The 17701-nt window shown below is 47.9% G+C and overlaps 1 protein-coding gene across 2 annotated transcripts; it reads left to right on the top strand.

Moving 5' to 3' along the window:
- The first annotated feature begins 1548 nt into the window (after positions 1-1548).
- On the top strand, positions 1549-17632 carry LOC141988538 (uncharacterized). 2 transcript variants are annotated; one of them, XM_074954338.1, is made up of 5 exons: positions 1549-1658; positions 3664-3790; positions 4971-5084; positions 10886-10975; positions 11560-17632. In XM_074954338.1, the coding sequence occupies exons 2-5, from the start codon at positions 3664-3666 to the stop codon at positions 12996-12998; spliced, it is 1770 nt and encodes a 589-aa protein (XP_074810439.1). In that variant the 5' UTR covers positions 1549-1658; the 3' UTR covers positions 12999-17632. The 2 variants fall into 2 exon arrangements, with proteins under 2 accessions (XP_074810439.1, XP_074810437.1); XM_074954336.1 differs by lacking the exon at positions 1549-1658 and adding an exon at positions 1838-2051.
- The last annotated feature ends 69 nt before the right edge of the window (positions 17633-17701 follow it).

Genomic DNA, 17701 nt, shown 5'->3' with positions numbered 1-17701 from the left:
TTCATCTGCCCCTCTTCGGTTCTTTTCAATATAGCTTGTATATAATATTAATATTTAAAATAATGTTCCAAATGTTGATTAGTTCAGTAGAGAACATCAAAGTTATCTAAATAAACATTAGCACTAATTAAAGCAAAGGTGCTGTCCTTACAGGTACAAACTGTTAGGATGACATACAACACTGGGTACCATTTTATATGTTTCCAAAAACTTGATCAAACAGAGAGTTGCCGTTTCTGTAATGGAATTCTGGAATTTAAAAGGAAAAGGAAGTGGAGAGATTCCAGCACAGATGAAGAGTTCTCCAAGTAACTTGAAAAGTAAAGTGTACCAAGAGCCACACTACTACTGTGCAACTCTCACAGCAACATTAAAGACTGGTTTAACTAGTAGTGTAGTGTGTCTGGGAATAGGGGAGTATCCCTGTAAGTTGTTTGAGAGTCCTCTAATGATGTTCACTGTGATCTGTGTTTTAGAAGCTATCAGAAATCAGTCTGAGCATAGTCTGCATTAAGCTCTTTCTAGTGTGTTTTTATATCAATAATAAACATGATTATTTGGGGGCCAGGTGTGCCTGATAGTTTCTTCATATATTTTTGGTTGTGTACCAAGCAAAATACACATGCTAATTATAACAATTTTTTTTCCTATTTATAACACAATGAAACAAGTTCTGATACCTTAGCCATTGCTCCTGTTCTTAATTTGTCTGATTTAATTTGTCCAAAAAGCAAGCGGAGTTAGTCCCATAGACTTCTTAATTTGTAACTGTCCATATAATTTATGTGAAAACATTACCTCTGGATCTGCAACAATTTGGTGTGACTATTGCTTTTGGTTGATTATTTTGTGCATGTGCTATAGCTATTGTCAAATGAGATACAAAATAGAAACAGGAGTGTAATATTTGGCAGGGAGTAGCCCAGACATGGAGTTTCAGCTCTGGGAATGGCATTTCTTGTCTCACCACAATGGCACTCTGGGTGCTCCGAGAAATATTTTGTCACTGTCAGCCACTCCCATTCCAATTCCAGGTTTGAATATTGCATTATTAAATAATGTATAATTATGTATATACACTCTTATGAAACAGTGGGTTATAGCCCACGAAAGCTTATGCCCAAATAAATTTGTTAGTCTCTAAGGTGCTACAGGACTCTGTTGTTTTTGTCATGAAATTCAATCAGATTTATTATGGTAAAATGTTTGAAAAAGCATCGCACACTGATGAATTACTACAAAATACTCTTTTGAATAAGTTTCAGAGTAGCAGCTGTGTTAGTCTGTATTCGCAAAAAGAAAAGGAGGACTTGTGGCACCTTAGAGACTAACCAATTTATTTGAGCATTAATCAGATAAATTGGGTTAGTCTCTAAGGTGCCACAAGTCCGCCTTTTCTTTTGAATAAGGAATGGGACTATGGGACCCATCAGCAGTGAACCGACTTCGCTTCGTGTTCACGACTGGCTGGGTCTGTAACAAATCTTCTCCTAACCAGATGATTAAGGGGTTAAACCCACAGAGCTCGGGGTCCTCCACAGCCTAGACACGCCCAGGAATGACTGCGAGACCTTCCGTGCCTCAATCCTGAGCCCGGCCGGAGCGGCGCGTGCGGGAGCGAGCCCCCTCTGCAGGCTGCAGCCCCGGCGCGCGGGGCGGTGAGCGGGGCGCGGGGAGGCGCAGCCAGAGGCGGCCGCGGGGGGAGGGAAGCGGCCGCAGAGGCTGCGAATCGCTGCCCGGGGAGGAGGCTGCTGCGGGGGCGGGTCCGTTCGGTCGGTTCCTCCGGCCTGTGCCGCGGGGGCTGGGACCGGCCCGCTCGGGACACCGGGCTCGGCGCCGGGCTGGGGCCGCTGCACACACCGGCGATGGGAGCGCGGGGGGAGGCTGCGCTGAGTCCGTGGGTACCGCGGGGGGAAGGTTCCTTCCGTGAGCGCCCCATCGGGCAGCGTGCTGGGGATTCAGCCCGGGACCTCCAGCGCGACCAGCCTGGGCTGCTCCTGCTTGAGCTGCAGCTGTCTGGCTGGGGCTCCCAGCGTCTGTCTAGAGCAGGGGTGGGTAAACTTTTTGGGCCGAGGGCCACATCTGGGTGGGGAAATTGTATGTAGGGCAGGGGGTTGGGGTGCGGGGTGCAGGAACCGGCTCAGGGCAAGGGATTGGGGCAGAGGAGGGGTGTGAGGTGTATGGGGGGCTCAGGGCAGGGAGTTGGGGTGCAGGAGGGGTGCAGAGTGCGGGAGGGGGCTCAGGGCAGGGGTGCAGGAGGGGTGTGGGGTTTGGCAGGGGGCTCAGGGCAGGGAATTGGGGGGTGGGGTGCTTGAGGGGTTCGGGCTCCAGTCTGGTGCTGCTTACCTAAAGTGGCTAAGGGGTGGCAGCGGCATGCACTGGGGCCAGGGCAGGCTCCCTGCTTGCCTGCCCTGGCCCTATGCCGCGCCGATCCGGGAAGCGGCCGGAACCAGGTCCCTGCGTGGCCCCGGGGGGCGGGCGGGCGGGGGTTTGCACAGGGCTTCGCTTACTGCCCTTGACACGCCTCCAGGTACCTCCCCCGAAGCTCTCATTGGCCGTGCACGGTTCCCCGTTCCCAGCCAAGGGGAGCTGTGGGGGATGCCTGGAGGTGAGGGCAACATACGGAGACCTCTGCCCCCCCCTTCCCCACCCCCAGGGGCAGCAGGGACGTGGTGCTGGCCGCTTCTGAGAGTGGCACGGGGCCTGCAGCGCCATGGGGCCAATACCGCGGGCCGGATCCAAAGCCCTGATGGGCCAGATCCAGCCTGCAGGATGCAGTTTTCCCACCCCTGGTCTAGAGGGCAACTAAAACCTGCAGCTGGGCTGTGCCAGTTGAGGGGGCTCAGCCTAGGGGCAGTTTAATTGTGGTGCAGACATTTGGGCTTCTGCTGGAGCCTGGGCTTTGGGACCCTGCTCTGTGTAGCTCAAGAATAAATAAAGTTGGTCCAGAAGGAGATATTACCTCCCCCACCTTTTCTCTGTAATATCCTGGGACCAACATGGCTACAACAGTGTAACGCTAATTCCCGCCCAAGAAAGAGGGCAAGCCCTAGGGGGGAGTGACTGGGAAGTGAACCACCCCTGTACTCATCCCACAATGCCACTCCAGTGCCCCACTCTCACCCTGCAATAGTGGCTCCAGCAAGGTCCTGTGGGGTCGACTGGGCCCGGTGCCCTGCTCTGGGCATTGCATCATGGCTGGAGGGGCTGCAGTGCTACTCATGTTTGGTCTGCCCAGCCCCCGAGCATGGTGACAGAGGGTCAGGTGTGCCGGCTAAAAGTAAGTGGGGCTGTGACCTGGTGCTCCAGGTTGCTGCGACACTCACTGAAGTTTGGCTTGCCTGTCCCATCATGACAGAGGGTCAGGAGGACGCCACCTCAGAAGCGGTGCTACTCTTTGTGCCAGGATACAACACCCACAGCAGGGGGCCAGGCTTAGCTCCCGGAGCCATCACTGTGTGGTGAATCGCAGACACGGAAAACACTGTCCATTACTTCTTTTACACTGTGCAAACCCGCACCCATAGTAATGGTACAAACTTTCGAACCTTCCAGGGCCCTCCCAGTTCCGTGGACCACTGTACGTCTGCCTCACCTGCAACAGCTCTTCCTCTACCAGTGTGTAAACTTTGCCATGCTGAGTTGGGTTGTTTGTCCTTTCAGATGTCGGTGACGTTTGAGGATGTGGCCATGTATTTCTCCCCAGCGGAGTGGGCCCTGCTGGGCGAGGAGCAAAGGCAACTTTACAAACACGTCATGTGGGAAAATTACCAGATTCTGGTCTCGTTAGGTGAGGAGCTTTGTCTGTGAGATCAGGGCCCCAGTGCACTGGGTGCTGCACAGAGACACAGTAACTGAGATGGAGCAGTGGTATGAGTGGTTGGGTGGAGAGGTGTCTATGGGGTTGGAAGGAAGGGTGCATGGGTGTGGATGGATAGAGGCATGTTTAATGGAGCAGAGCAGCCCTTTTATCGGGAGACAAGATTGGTAAGGCAATATCTTTTATTAGGCCAACTTCTGTTGTTGAGAGAGAGAAGCTTTTGAGCCACACGGAGCTCTTCTTCAAGTCTGGGAAAGCAAAACTACTCTCTCTCACCAACAGAAGTTGGTCCAATAAAAGGTATTACCTCACTCAGCTGATCTCTCTAATATCCTGGGACTGATACGGCTACAACTACACTGCATATCTTCAAGAGTACGCGCTTCCACCCATGGTCACTAGGGCTCCATAGTTTAGTGCAAGAGAATGGTGTCTCTTGTAGTTCCCCGGACAGAGCACATAGGCAGAAAAGGGTTGTGTGTTTGTTAGGTCTACAGGATGAAAGGCCAGCCAACGCCATAGTTAAGGTGAAAGACAGACTGGGTTCATCTGTGCAGCAATAAAAGACCCCTGGCATGGCTATGGGTGGCCTGGGTCAGTTGACTCAGGATGTAGAGCTCAGGCTGTGGGGCTAAAAATTGCATCGCAGATGTTCATGCCCGAGTTGGAGCCTGGGTTCTGGGACCTTCCCTCCAAATATCCACTCTGCAATTTTACAGTCCAACAGCCCAAACCCAAGTCATCTGGCCCAGGCCAGCTACAGGTGTCTTATTCCTATGTAAACATATCTGCTGCAGGAGAAAGGTGGGTGCTGGGTAACTGAGTAACTCTCCTAGGGTAAGGAGAAATATCCAGCATTTGTCACATCTGTTCCCCTCAATCCCTTGAGACACCGCAGTCCTCTCCACCTGCCCTTTCCACAGGTGCCAGGTTGTTTGCAACTCAATATCCCACCACTGCCGGGCACCAGGAGTGTTGACCATAAGTTGCAGTACATGTTTCCATAGAAAAAAAATGCCTATTAGCCTTCACATTTAGCTCATTGCCTAATTAACAAACATTGCATATGGAGCGGTGCAAAGTGCAACAGTTGTGTAGCTGGAAGTGCTTAGCTTAGATCTAATGGGCGGTGATGCTTTTCTCTAAGCAGGAATCCAAACCCCCAAGCCAGTGGTGATCTTCAGCATAGAGCGAGGAGAAAATCTGTGTGTGCCAGGTCCCACAGAAGATGAAGATGGGGACATCCTGAGAGGAACCCACCCAGGTGAGGAAGGAGTAAAACTGATGTGCAGGGATAGAAGGAAGGCAGCTGGAATCCTGATTGTGGCCCAAGTGACAATAAATCCCTGATTGTTAGTCTTTTAGTCTATTGTTGGTAGGCTTTCTTAGAACAGTATCACATTGTCAGCTCTCATTCAATGCATGATCCACTTTAACCACAACATTCTTTTCTGCTGTACTGCTGCAAAGCCAGTTATCCTCCATTTTCTATTGTGCATTTCATTTTTCCTTCTTCGGTGAACTAATTTGAACTTGTGTTTCTTCAGTTTCACCATGTTGATTTCAGACCAATTCTCCAGTTTGTCAAGATCATTTAGAATTCTAATCCTGTCCAAAGTGTTTCTAATCCTTCGCTGGCTGTCTGAATCATTGGCTGAGCAGCACTTGGGAATTTCCCTTTCGAGTTCAGGCCCAGTTTTCTAGGGACCCAACATCGTTCCATCGCTTTATTGGGCTCTCCGTTGACATTAATAAGAGATTTTCTTATTATTCTCCAGGACTGGTTGGGAGGCAACATGTTGTGGGAGTGAGGAGACCTGGACTCTATTCCTCATTCTGCCACTGAACTGCTGGCAGACCTTGGACAATGTTGTATTAATTCATATAGACTGCATGGGCCCAGAGAGACAAAGATGTTAACATGACACTGTTATGGCCAGCATTGAACAGTGTTAAATAAGGTTTGGGATTTGGAATACAGAGACAGTAGTCTGCTCAGTACCATGGAAATCACCATGAAAAATTCTTTCTAACCTTTCATTAAGTATACAGAAAAAGAAGGAAAAAGAGTTAAGACATTTTAGGTCTAACGTAAGACTTTTTTATTTTGACAATGTCCCTTGTTGCCTTTCCCTTTAGCAGGAGAGAGTCTTTAGACAAAAGGCCTCTGTTTGAAAGTCTTTTCGATGGTATTAAAGACGGTAATAACTGTCCTTCTGGGGAAAAGAGAAGCAGCTAGTTGAAATGGGCTGGAGCTGTTGTTGCTATTATTAAAATCCGAACCCATTTCATAGATTCATAGATATTAAGGTCAGAAGGGACTATTATGATCATCTAGTCAGACTTCCTGCACAATGCAGGCCACAGAATCTCACCCACCCACTCCTGATAAACCTCTGACCTATATCTGAGCTATTGAAGTCCTCAAATCATGGTTTAAAGACTTCAAGGATCAGAGAATCCTCCTGCAAGTGATCCCATGGCCCCATGCTACAGAGGAAGGCCATAAACCTTGGGGGAAGAGATAGCTCAGTGGTTTGAGCATTGGCCTGCTAAACCCAGGGTTGTGAGTTCAATCCTTGAGGGGGCCATTTAGGGATCGGGGCAAAAATTGGGGATTGGTCCTGCTTTGAGCAGGGGGTTGGACTAGATGACCTCCTGAGGTCCCTTCCAACCCTGATATTCTATGATTCCAGGGCCTCTTCCAATCTGCCCTGGAAGAAAATTCCTTCTCGACCCCAAATATGGCAATCAGCTGAACCCTGAGCATGTGGGCGAGATTCACCAGCCAGATACCCAGGAAAGAATTCTCTGTAGTAACTCAGATCCCACCCCATCTAACATCCCATCACAGGCCATTGGGCCTATTTACCGTGAATATTTAAAGATCAATTAATTACCAAAATCATGTTATCCCATCATACCATCTCCTCCATAAACTTATCGAGTTTAATCTTAAAGCCAGATAGGTCTTTTGCCCCCACTGCTTCCCTTGGAAGGCTATTCCAAAACTTCACCACTCTGATGGTTAGAAACCTTTGTCTAATTTCAAGTCTAAACTTCCTGATGGACAGTTTATATCCATTTGTTCTTGTGTCCACATTGGTACTGAGGTTAAATAATTCCTCTCCCTCTCCGGTATTTATCCCTCTGATATATTTATAGAGCGCAATCATATCTCCCCTCAACCTTCTTTTGGTTAGGCTAAACAAGCCAAGCTCCTTGAGTCTCCTTTCATAAGACAAGTTTTCCATTCCTCGGATCATCCTAGTAGCCCTTCTCTGTACCTGTTCCAGTTTGAATTCATCCTTCTTAAACATGGGAGACCAGAACTGCACACAGTATTCCAGGTGAGGTCTCACCAGTGCCTTGTATAACGGTACTAAAACCTCCTTATCTCGACTGGAAATACTTCGCCTAATGCATCCCAAGATGGCATTAGCTTTTTTCACGGCCATATCACATTGGTGGCTCATAGTCATCCTGTGATCAACCAATACTCCAAGGTTGTTCTCCTCCTCTGTTACTTCTAATTGATGCGTCCCCAGCTTATAACTAAAATTCTTGTTATTAATCCCTAAATGAATGACCTTACACTTCTCACTATTAAATTTCATCCTATTACTATTACTCCAGTTTACAAGGTCATCCAGATCTTCCTGTATGATATCCTGGTCTCTCTCTAAATTGGCAATACCTCCCAGCTTTGTATCATCCGCAAACTTTATTAGCACACTCCCACTTTTTGTGCTGAGGTCAGTAATAAAAAGATTAAATAAGAAACCAATCCCTGAGGAACTCCACTGGTAACCTCCCTCCAGCCTGACAGTTCACCTTTCAGTAGGACCCGTTGTAGTCTCCCTGTTAACCAATTCCTTATCCACCTTTCAATTTTCATATTGATCCCCATCTTTTCCAATTTAACTAATAATTCCCCATGTGGCACCGTATCAAACGCCTTACTGAAATCTAGGTAAATTAGATCCACTGCGTTTGCTTTGTCTAAAAAATCTGTTACTTTCTCAAAGAAGGAGATCAGGTTGGTTTGGCAAGATCTACCTTTTGTAAAACCATGTTGTATTTTGTCCCATTTATCATTGACCTCAATGTCCTTAACTGCTTTCTCCTTCAAAATTTTTTCCAAGACCTTGCATACTACAGATGTCAAACTAACAGGCCTGTAGTTACCCAGATCACTTTTTTTTCCTTTCTTAAAAATAGGAACTATTTTGGCAATTCTCCAATCATACAGTACAAACCCTGAGTTTACAGATTCATTAAAAATTCTTGCTAATGGGCTTGCAATTTCATGTGCCAATTCCTTTAATATTCTTGGATGAAGATCATCTGGGCCCCCCGATTTAGACCCATTAAGCTGTTTGAGTTTCGCTTCTACCTCAGGTATGGTAATATCTACCTCCATATCCTCATTCCCATTTGTCATGCTACCATTATCCCTAAGATCCTCATTAGCCTTATTAAAGACTGAAGCAAAGTATTTGTTTAGATATTGGACCATGCCTAGATTATCCTTAACCTCCACTCCATCCTCAGTGTTTAGCGGTCCCACTTCTTCTTTCTTTGTTTTCTTCTTATTTATATGGCTATAGAACCTTTTACTATTGGTTTTAATTCCCTTTGCAAGGTCCAACTCTACTTGACTTTCAGCCTGTCTCACTTTATCCCTACATGTTCTGACCTCAATAAGGTAGCTTTCCTTGCTGATCCCTCCCATCTTCCACTCCCTGTATGCTTTCTGCTTTTTCTTAATCACCTCTCTGAGGTGCTTGCTCATCCAGCTTCGTCTACAACTCCTACCTATGAATTTTTTCCCCTTTCTTGGGATGCAGGCTTCCGATAGCTTCTGCAGCTTTGACTTAAAGTAATCCCAGGTCTCCTCTACCTTTAGATCCATAAGTTCTTCAGTCCAATCCACTTCCCTAACTAATTTCCTTAATTTTTGAAAGTCAGCCCTTTTGAAATCAAAAACCCTAGTCGCAGATTTATTTTTGTTTATCCTTCCGTTCAGTTTAAACTGAATTAGCTCATGATCACTTGAACCAAGATTATCCCCTACAACCATTTCTTCTGTGAGGTCCTCACTACTCACCAAAACCAAATCTAAAATGGCATCCCCTCTAGTCGGTTCAGCAGCTACTTGATGAAGGATTCCATCAGCTATCGCATCTAGGAAAATCTGAGCCCTATTATTATTACTAGCACTCGTCCTCCAGTCTATATCTGGGAAGTTAAAGTGTCCCATGATCACGCAGTTTCCATCAGTATTTACTTCATTAAAAACATTAAAGAGGGCTCTATCCATATCCAGATTAGATCCCGGCGGTCTATAGCACACCCCAAGCACTAGCCCAGGGGAGGCTCTAGTAGTTTTCTTCCCCAATGTGATTTTTGCCCAGACAGACTCTGTCTTATCCATTCCATCGCTTCTTATTTCTTTACATTCTACCTCATCATTGATATACAATGCTACTCCACCACCTTTGCCTTTATTTCGGTCTTTCCTAAACAGCACATACCCTTCAATAGCTGTAGTCCAGTCATGACTCCTATTCCACCCTGTTTCTGTTATCCCTAGAATATCTGGTTTCACTTCCTGCACCAGTAGCTCTAGTTCCTCCATTTTGTTACCTAGGCTCCTCGCATTGGTGTCCTAGGAGACAAAACAGAACGAACCCACACGAGGGAAGAGAAAAGAACAGCATGGATAGAACATGTGGCTTCTGACTCGGGTTTACTCTTACTTGCCACTTCATGGCTGGAAAAACACAGGCACGGCACACGGTCTGATCAGCCAATTGGAGACCTGCCTGGCAAACCTGTCCAGTGTTGGTCTGTTCTGGACAATGCGTTTGGCTGCTTCTTTGATCACAGGCTTACAGCAATGTGGCAAACTGGCATTTTTGGCCAGCTAAGGCAGACTCTTATTTACTCGAAGGCAAAGGGAGAAAAATAAGAAAGAGAAGAAATATGGTGGGGAATGGAAAGAATTCATGAGGGTTAGGCGGGACGGAGACAAAATCTCACATTCCAGGTGATTTGGGGGAGTTAGCCAGAACTGGTAATGATGGCAGTATCCTCCGGCTCCCTCTCTCTGGTCCAGTCTTGTTAGGACACTTTTTAGGATTCGGACGAAGAAGATCTGGGGTCCCAAAAGAGTATGAGGGGTGGCAGCATGATGGTATTGCTCACCACAGCAGTTGTTGGCACACTCCTGCTGTTGCTGTTTTTTTCAGTCAGCAAGGGTTGCATTCAGTTCCACTCCTTTATTTCCCCCCGAAGTGTTTTCTTTTGAGAAACCCCAAAAGGAAGTAATGGGCAAAATAGCCCAGCCCCTCATTGTTTTTCTGCCAGTTAGGCCTAAATTCTAACTCAGTCATTTTGGTTCGTTAATGTCCAGTTCCGCACTTTTCTTGTTTACAGCCATCATTTTATCACTGTCCTTGAATTGCATTGTAGGCCTCTTTTGTTTGGACTAATTCCGTCATCTTGTTTATATTTTGCACCTTTTCCATCTTCATTTATTGTTGTAGGTTATTGTAACACTTTATAAACTTTCTCACAGTTTTTACAGTTATACTGGCAATTAGGGTAAATTTGTGGGCCCAATTATTACAACAGCAAGTTACTCTTTTGACTCAGGTTCTCTCCCACCCTTTATGTATTTAGTATGTAAGCTTTTCAACATCAGGGTGATCTCTCTGTGTAGCACTTGGTGCTATGAAACCACAAGCTGAGTTGTGCTACCACAATACAAAGTAACAGTCAAGCCTCAAATAGCTTCTCCTCTTGTATGTTGTGGAACTAGCGTGACCAGATAGCAAGTGTAAAAAATCGGGACGGTGGTGGGAGGTAATAGTTAATAGGAAAAAGCCCCCAAAATCAGGACTGTCCCTATAAAATCGGGACATCTGGTCACCCTATGTGGAACCCACTGTCCAAGAGTGACTATAAATGCGTAATTTACAGTGCAGGGGAAAGGGCTTCTGTCAGTGATGTTCATTTGGTCCATATGATGTCCATCAACGGCCTTTTGTCTTGGTGCAGATTTTCCAGATACAGTGGAGACCTGGGACTGGTCAGCAATCGGAAGCTCCTTGGGCTTCTTCCTCACACGAAGATATTCCTCTGGAGCAGGTAGGGAACCTGCCCTCTCTAGCAGTGGGAGCCGGAGAGCTCATTTCAGGAATCGTCCATCAGCTGCAAACTCTCCCCTCACAGAGCATTACAATACGGATTGAAGCTCAAACATGAAAAGTGCTACAGCTCCTCACCCTGACATGCCCCTAGAAACTCCATCTCTCCCCTTATGCAGATTCCTCCAGTCTCTCCCCCTCCCTCATTTTCCACAGAACATGGAGCCATTCGGATCCATCACAGTGTGAGTTCCTCGGGAGAGGGGTGTCAGTGCTGGGTCTGTGGTGATGCTGTTCTCCCCACTGAGATGGGCCTCAGATTAGGGAGAGAATCGTGGGTGCCGATTTTCACGTTTGCTTGTGGGGCTGTTATCAGGGCCTATGAGATACTGATCTCTTCCTCCTTCCCCAACGCTGAGGCCCCTGGGAGATTGGCCTCTTGCACTGAACTGCCGATGGCCAGCCCTGCTCTGAGGGGAGAGGCATGGGGCTCCCTTAGGCACATCCCCCTGCTGGGAATATTAGTGGTATCCCTTTCTGAGCAGCACAAGAAATAACATCTGAATTCTCTTCCCCACCAACCAGGGGCGAGGAAACTGAGCAGGGCTGAGGGGCAGACTCCTGAGGAAGAGTCTGGCAACCTGGAGTCACCCAGGCCTTTCCCAGGAACATCAGTGGAGAGCCATTCCCAACAATCTGAGCGGGGAAGGCACCACAAGAGGCAGTGCAGGCTCCAAAGGCAGAGGAAGCACCTGACTAGGAAGGAGTCAGGAACCGCAAGAGGCCATCAGAGGAGATCCAGGCCAAATCTAAAGCCTCCTGCAGAGGGAAAAGCTGAGCCCAGAAAGAGCCTATATACCTGCCGTGTATGCAGGGAAGAATTCAAGGTGCAGAGAGACCTGATAAGCCACCACTGGATGGTTCATAGGAGACAGGAACTGTATCACTGTAGCGAGTGTGGGGAGAGCTTTAGGAGAAAGAAGGAGTTCAGAGCACACGGAAAAGCTCACAGAAAGAAGAGAGACCATCCCTGTTCTGAATGTGGGAAGATATTCCACCAGTTATCGCATCTCATTGCCCACCAGAGAATACATACAGGAGAGAGACCCTACTGCTGTGCTGAATGTGGAAAAAGATTCTTCCATATATCGGCTCTTAACATCCACAAGAGAGTCCACTCAGGAGAGAGACCCTATGCCTGTGCTGAGTGTGGAAAGCGATTTATGGATTCATCAACATTTCGTAATCATCAGGCAATCCACTCAGAAAAGAGACCCCATCGCTGTAACCAATGTGGGAAAGGCTTCAAAGTTACATCAAGTCTTACTAGACATCTGAAAATCCACAGCGAAGAGAGACCGTTCTTGTGCCATGAGTGTGGGAAAAAATTTTGTCTACGAGAACATCTGATCAGACATCAGAGGATCCACACTGGGGAGCAGCCCTATTGCTGTGCTGAGTGTGGGAAAAAATTCAGTCTCCTTCAAAGTCTCAGGAGACACCGGGAAATCCATAGTACGGGGAGATTCCATTGCTGTGCTGAGTGTGGGAAAGTATTTGGTCATCCAAACAGTCTCACTAGACACAAGCGAGTACACACTGGCGAACTCTATCGCTGTACTGACTGTGGAAAAGGCTTTGTCCGTCTACAACATCTCACTCGCCACCAGAGAATCCACACTGGAGAGAAACCCTATTGTTGCACTGAGTGCGGGAAAAGTTTCACCCAATTGTCTGGCCTCGCCAACCACCTGAGAATCCATTCAGGAGAGCGACCCTATCCCTGCGCGCAGTGTGGGAAGCGCTTTGCTCACTCATCATCTCTCACTGAACATCTGAAAATCCATTCAGGAGAGCGACCATATTCCTGCATTCAGTGTGGGAAGCACTTTGCTCGCTCATCATCTCTTACTCAGCATCAGAGAACCCACCCAGGAGAGCGACCATATTCCTGCACTGAGTGTGGGAAGCGCTTTGCTCGCTCATCATATCTTACTAAACACCAGAGCACCCACTCAGGATAGAGACTCCTGACCCTTGTGTTTGATGGAGGGAACCTCTTCAATCTCTTACTTCACCCTGTTCCCAAAGCCTGTAAAAGCAGGAGAACTTGCTCCCACTCTGAAATGTTCCCACCTCTTCACTAAATAGACACAAGTTTAGGTGCTGGGTTTGTTAAAATTATTTTGTGTAGTTTTGGAGATGGAAGCATTTAACCCTAGAGGTACCGAAACATTCCATTGTGAGCATTATAGGCTGCAGCTGGGACAGAGATGATTGGAGTCAGGACTGCAGTTTGGAGTCTATGAATCAAACAAATCAATCAAACAGCCAGAAAACAAATTGATCAGCAGAACCAGGCCAGTGTCTCCCTGTTTCTCAAGTGGGGAAATCCATGGCCATGCCTCTCTGTTGGAGGGCGATGATGAGATGTGACTTTGTCACTGTTGTCTCATCGTTCTTGGAGGGAATAAAATAATACAATAGAATTATGAGTCTGAAATGGCTTCGTTGCCATGTGTGTAAGTGAAGACCTGCAATCTTCCCTGCAGTGCTGACTTTACCCGTGACTGCCTTTCTTTTTGGAACAGGTTATGCCAGTTGCATTTCAGTTCAGTTGTAATATTCTCTAAACACTTATTCCCACTCTAGAAATGGGGGTGTTAGAGCTTTGAACTACTAAAAATCTGACAGAATACTCTGCTCATGCTAACCTTTATTTTGCTAATTTACTAGTAGTTAACTTGTTCGAATCTTTGTTCATTGTATATGCGACGTCTGTCAGACGTAAGATGTATGCTCTCTTAAGGTTTGCCAGATATGAACTGTGTGCTAGGTACAGTTAGTGCAAATGTTTCCTTGATCTAATGCTACTTGTGTGCTATGGTCTACTGCCAGCTAAACTGTTGTGTACATAATTAGATAAGTAAAGGTGTGTAAGGTATTTGGAATTTTCTGCCTCCTAAATGAGGAGAATACAAATATGAGCTAAACTGTGCTCATAGTTTGAAACAGAGTGAAGATGTAACTGCTGCAAGACAGGTTTCAGAGGGGCAGCCGTGTTAGGGTATGTCTACACTATGGAATAAGGTCGAATTTATAGAAGTCGGTTTTTTAGAAATCGGTTTTATATATTCGAGTGTGTGTGTCCCCACAGAAGTGCATTAAGTGCATTAACTCGGCGGAGTGCTTCCACAGTACCGAGGCTAGAGTCGACTTCTGGAGCGTTGCACTATGGATAGCTATCCCACAGTTCCCGCAGTCTCCGCTGCCCATTGGAATTCTGGGTTGAGATCCCAATGCCTGATGGGGCTAAAACATTGTCGCGGGTGGTTCTGGGTACATATCGTCAGTCCCCCCTTCCATCCCTCCGTGAAAGCAAGGGCAGACAATCGTTTCGCGCCTTTTTTCCTGAGTTACCTGTGCGGACGCCATACCACCGCAAGCATGGAGCCCGCTCAGGTAACCGTCACCGTATGTCTCCTGGGTGCTGGCAGACGCGGTACTGCATTGCTACACAGTAGCAGCAACCCATTGCCTTGTGGCAGCAGACGGTACAATACGACTGGTAGCCGTCATCGTCATGTCCAAGGTGCTCCTGGCCGCGTCGGCTGGGAGCGCCTGGGCAGACATGGGCGCAGGGACTAAATTTTTAGTGACTTGACCAGGTCATTCTCTTAAGTCCGGCAGTCAGTCCTATTGAACCGTCTTATGGTGAGCAGGCAGGCAATATGGATTGCTAGCAGTCCTACTGCACCGTCTTCTGCCGAGCAGCCATGAGATGTGGATGGCATGCAGTCCTTCTGCACCGTCTGCTGCCAGCTAAAGATGTAAAAGATAGATGGAGTGGATCAAAACAAGAAATAGACCAGATTTGTTTTGTACTCATTTGCCTCCTCCCCTGTCTAGGGGACTCATTCCTCTAGGTCACACTGCAGTCACTCACAGAGAAGGTGCAGCGAGGTAAATCTAGCCATGTATCAATCAGAGGCCAGGCTAACCTCCTTGTTCCAATAAGAACAATAACTTAGGTGCACCATTTCTTATTGGAACCCTCCGTGAAGTCTTGCCTGAAATACTCCTTGATGTAAAGCCACCCACTTTGTTGATTTTAGCTCCCTGAAGCCAACCCTGTAAGCCGTGTCCTCAGTCGCCCCTCCCTGCGTCAGAGCAACGGCAAACAATCGTGCATCTGAGTTGAGTGTGCTGTCCAGAGCAGTCACAATGGAGCACTCTGATTGGGCTAAAACATTGTCGCGGGTGGTTCTGGGTACATATTGTCAGGCCCCCGTTCCCTCCCTCCCTCCGTGAAGGCAAGGGCAGACAATCGTTTCGCGCCTTTTTTCCTGAGTTACCTGTGCAGACGCCATACCACCGCAAGCATGGAGCCCGCTCAGGTAACCGTCACCGTATGTCTCCTGGGTGCTGGCAGACGTGGTACTGCATTGCTACACAGCAGCAGCAACCCATTGCCTTCTGGCAGCAGATGGTGCAGTATGACTGGTAGCCGTCCTCGTCATGTCCGAGGTGCTCCTGGCCACGTCGGCTGGGAGCACCTGGGCAGACGTGCACAGGGACTAAATTTTTAGTGACTTGACCAGGTCATTCTCTTTAGTCCTGCAGTCAGTCCTATTGAACCGTCTTATGGTGAGCAGGCAGGCAATACGGATTGCTAGCAGTCGTACTGTACCATCTTCTGCCGGGCAGGCAAGAGATGACGATGGCTAGCAATCGTATTGTACCATCTTCTGCCGGGCAGGCAAGAGATGAGGATGGCTAGCAGTCGTACTGTACCATCTTCTGCCTAGCAGCCATGAGATGTGGATGGCATGCAGTCCTTCTGCACCGTCTGCTGCCAGCCAAAGATGTAAAAGATAGATGGAGTGGATCAAAACAAGAAATAGACCAGATTTGTTTTGTACTCATTTGCCTCCTCCCCCATCTAGGGGTCTCATTTCTCTAGGTCACACTGCAGTCACTCACAGAGAAGGTGCAGCGAGGTAAATCTAGCCATGTATCAATCAGAGGCCAGGCTAACCTCCTTGTTCCAATAAGAACAATAACTTAGGTGCACCATTTCTTATTGGAACCCTCCGTGAAGTCCTGCCTGAAATACTCCTTGATGTAAAGCCACCCCCTTTGTTGATTTCAATTCCCTGTAAGCCAACCCTGCAAGCCGTGTCGTCAGTCGCCCCTCCCTCCATCAGAGCAACGGCAGACAATCATTCCTCGCCTTTTTTCTGTGCAGACGCCGTACCAAGGTAAGCATGGAGGCCGCTCAGATCACTTTGGCAATTAGGAGCACATTAAACACCACACGCATTATCCAGCAGTATATGCAGCACCAGAACCTGGCAAAGCGATACCGGGTGAGGAGGCGACGTCAGCGCGGTCACGTGAGTGATCAGGACATGGACACAGATTTCTCTGAAAGCATGGGCCCTGCCAATGCATGCATCATGGTGCTAATGGGGCAGGTTCATGCTGTGGAACGCCGATTCTGGGCTCAGGAAACAAGCACAGACTGGTGGGACTGCATAGTGTTGCAGGTCCGGGACGATTCCCAGTGCTGCGAAACTTTCGCATGCGTAAGGGCATTTTCATGGAACTTTGTGACTTGCTTTCCCCTGCCCTGAAGCGCATGAATACCAAGATGAGAGCAGCCCTCACAGTTGAGAAGCGAGTGGCGATAGCCCTGTGGAAGCTTGCAACGCCAGACAGCTACCGGTCAGTTGGGAATCAATTTGGAGTGGGCAAATCTACTGTTGGGGCTGCTGTGATGCAAGTCGCCCATGCAATCAAAGATCTGCTGATATCAAGGGTAGTGACCCTGGGAAATGTGCAGGTCATAGTGGATGGCTTTGCTGCAATGGGATTCCCTAACTGTGGTGGGGCCATAGACGGAACCCATATCCCTATCTTGGCACCGGAGCACCAAGCCACTGAGTACATAAACCGCAAGGGGTACTTTTCAATAGTGCTGCAAGCACTGGTGGATCACAAGGGATGTTTCACCAACAACAACGTGGGATGGCCGGGAAAGGTACATGACGCTCGCATCTTCAGGAACTCTGGTCTGTTTCAAAAGCTGCAAGAAGGGACTTTATTCCCAGACCAGAAAATAACTGTTGGGGATGTTGAAATGCCTATATGTATACTTGGGGACCCAGCCTACCCCTTAATGCCATGGCTCATGAAGCCGTACAAGGCAGCCTGGACAGTAGGCAGGAGCTCTTCAACTACAGGCTGAGCAAGTGCAGAATGGTGGTAGAATGTGCATTTGGACGTTTAAAGGCGCGCTGGCGCAGTTTACTGACTCGCTTAGACCTCAGCGAAACCAATATTCCCACTGTTATTACTGCTTGCTGTGTGCTCCACAATATCTGTGAGAGTAAGGGGGAGACGTTTATGGCGGGGTGGGAGGTTGAGGCAAATCGCCTGGCTGCTGGTTACGCGCAGCCAGACACCAGGGCGGTTAGAAGAGCACAGGAGGGCGCGGTACGCATCAGAGAAGCTTTGAAAACCAGTTTCATGACTGGCTAGGCTACGGTGTGAAAGTTCTGTTTGTTTCTCCTTGATGGAAACCCCCCGCCCCTTGGTTCACTCTACTTCCCTGTAAGCTAACCACCCTCTCCTCCTCCCTTCGATCACCGCTTGCAGAGGCAATAAAGTCATTGTTGCTTCACATTCATGCATTCTTTATTCATTCATCACACAAATAGGGGGA

Source organism: Natator depressus, chromosome 6, assembly GCF_965152275.1.
Source record: "Natator depressus isolate rNatDep1 chromosome 6, rNatDep2.hap1, whole genome shotgun sequence".
Classification (NCBI taxonomy): domain Eukaryota; kingdom Metazoa; phylum Chordata; order Testudines; family Cheloniidae; genus Natator; species Natator depressus.
Note: the sequence above shows the minus strand (reverse complement) of the source record. Positions and strands in the feature narration are given on the sequence as shown.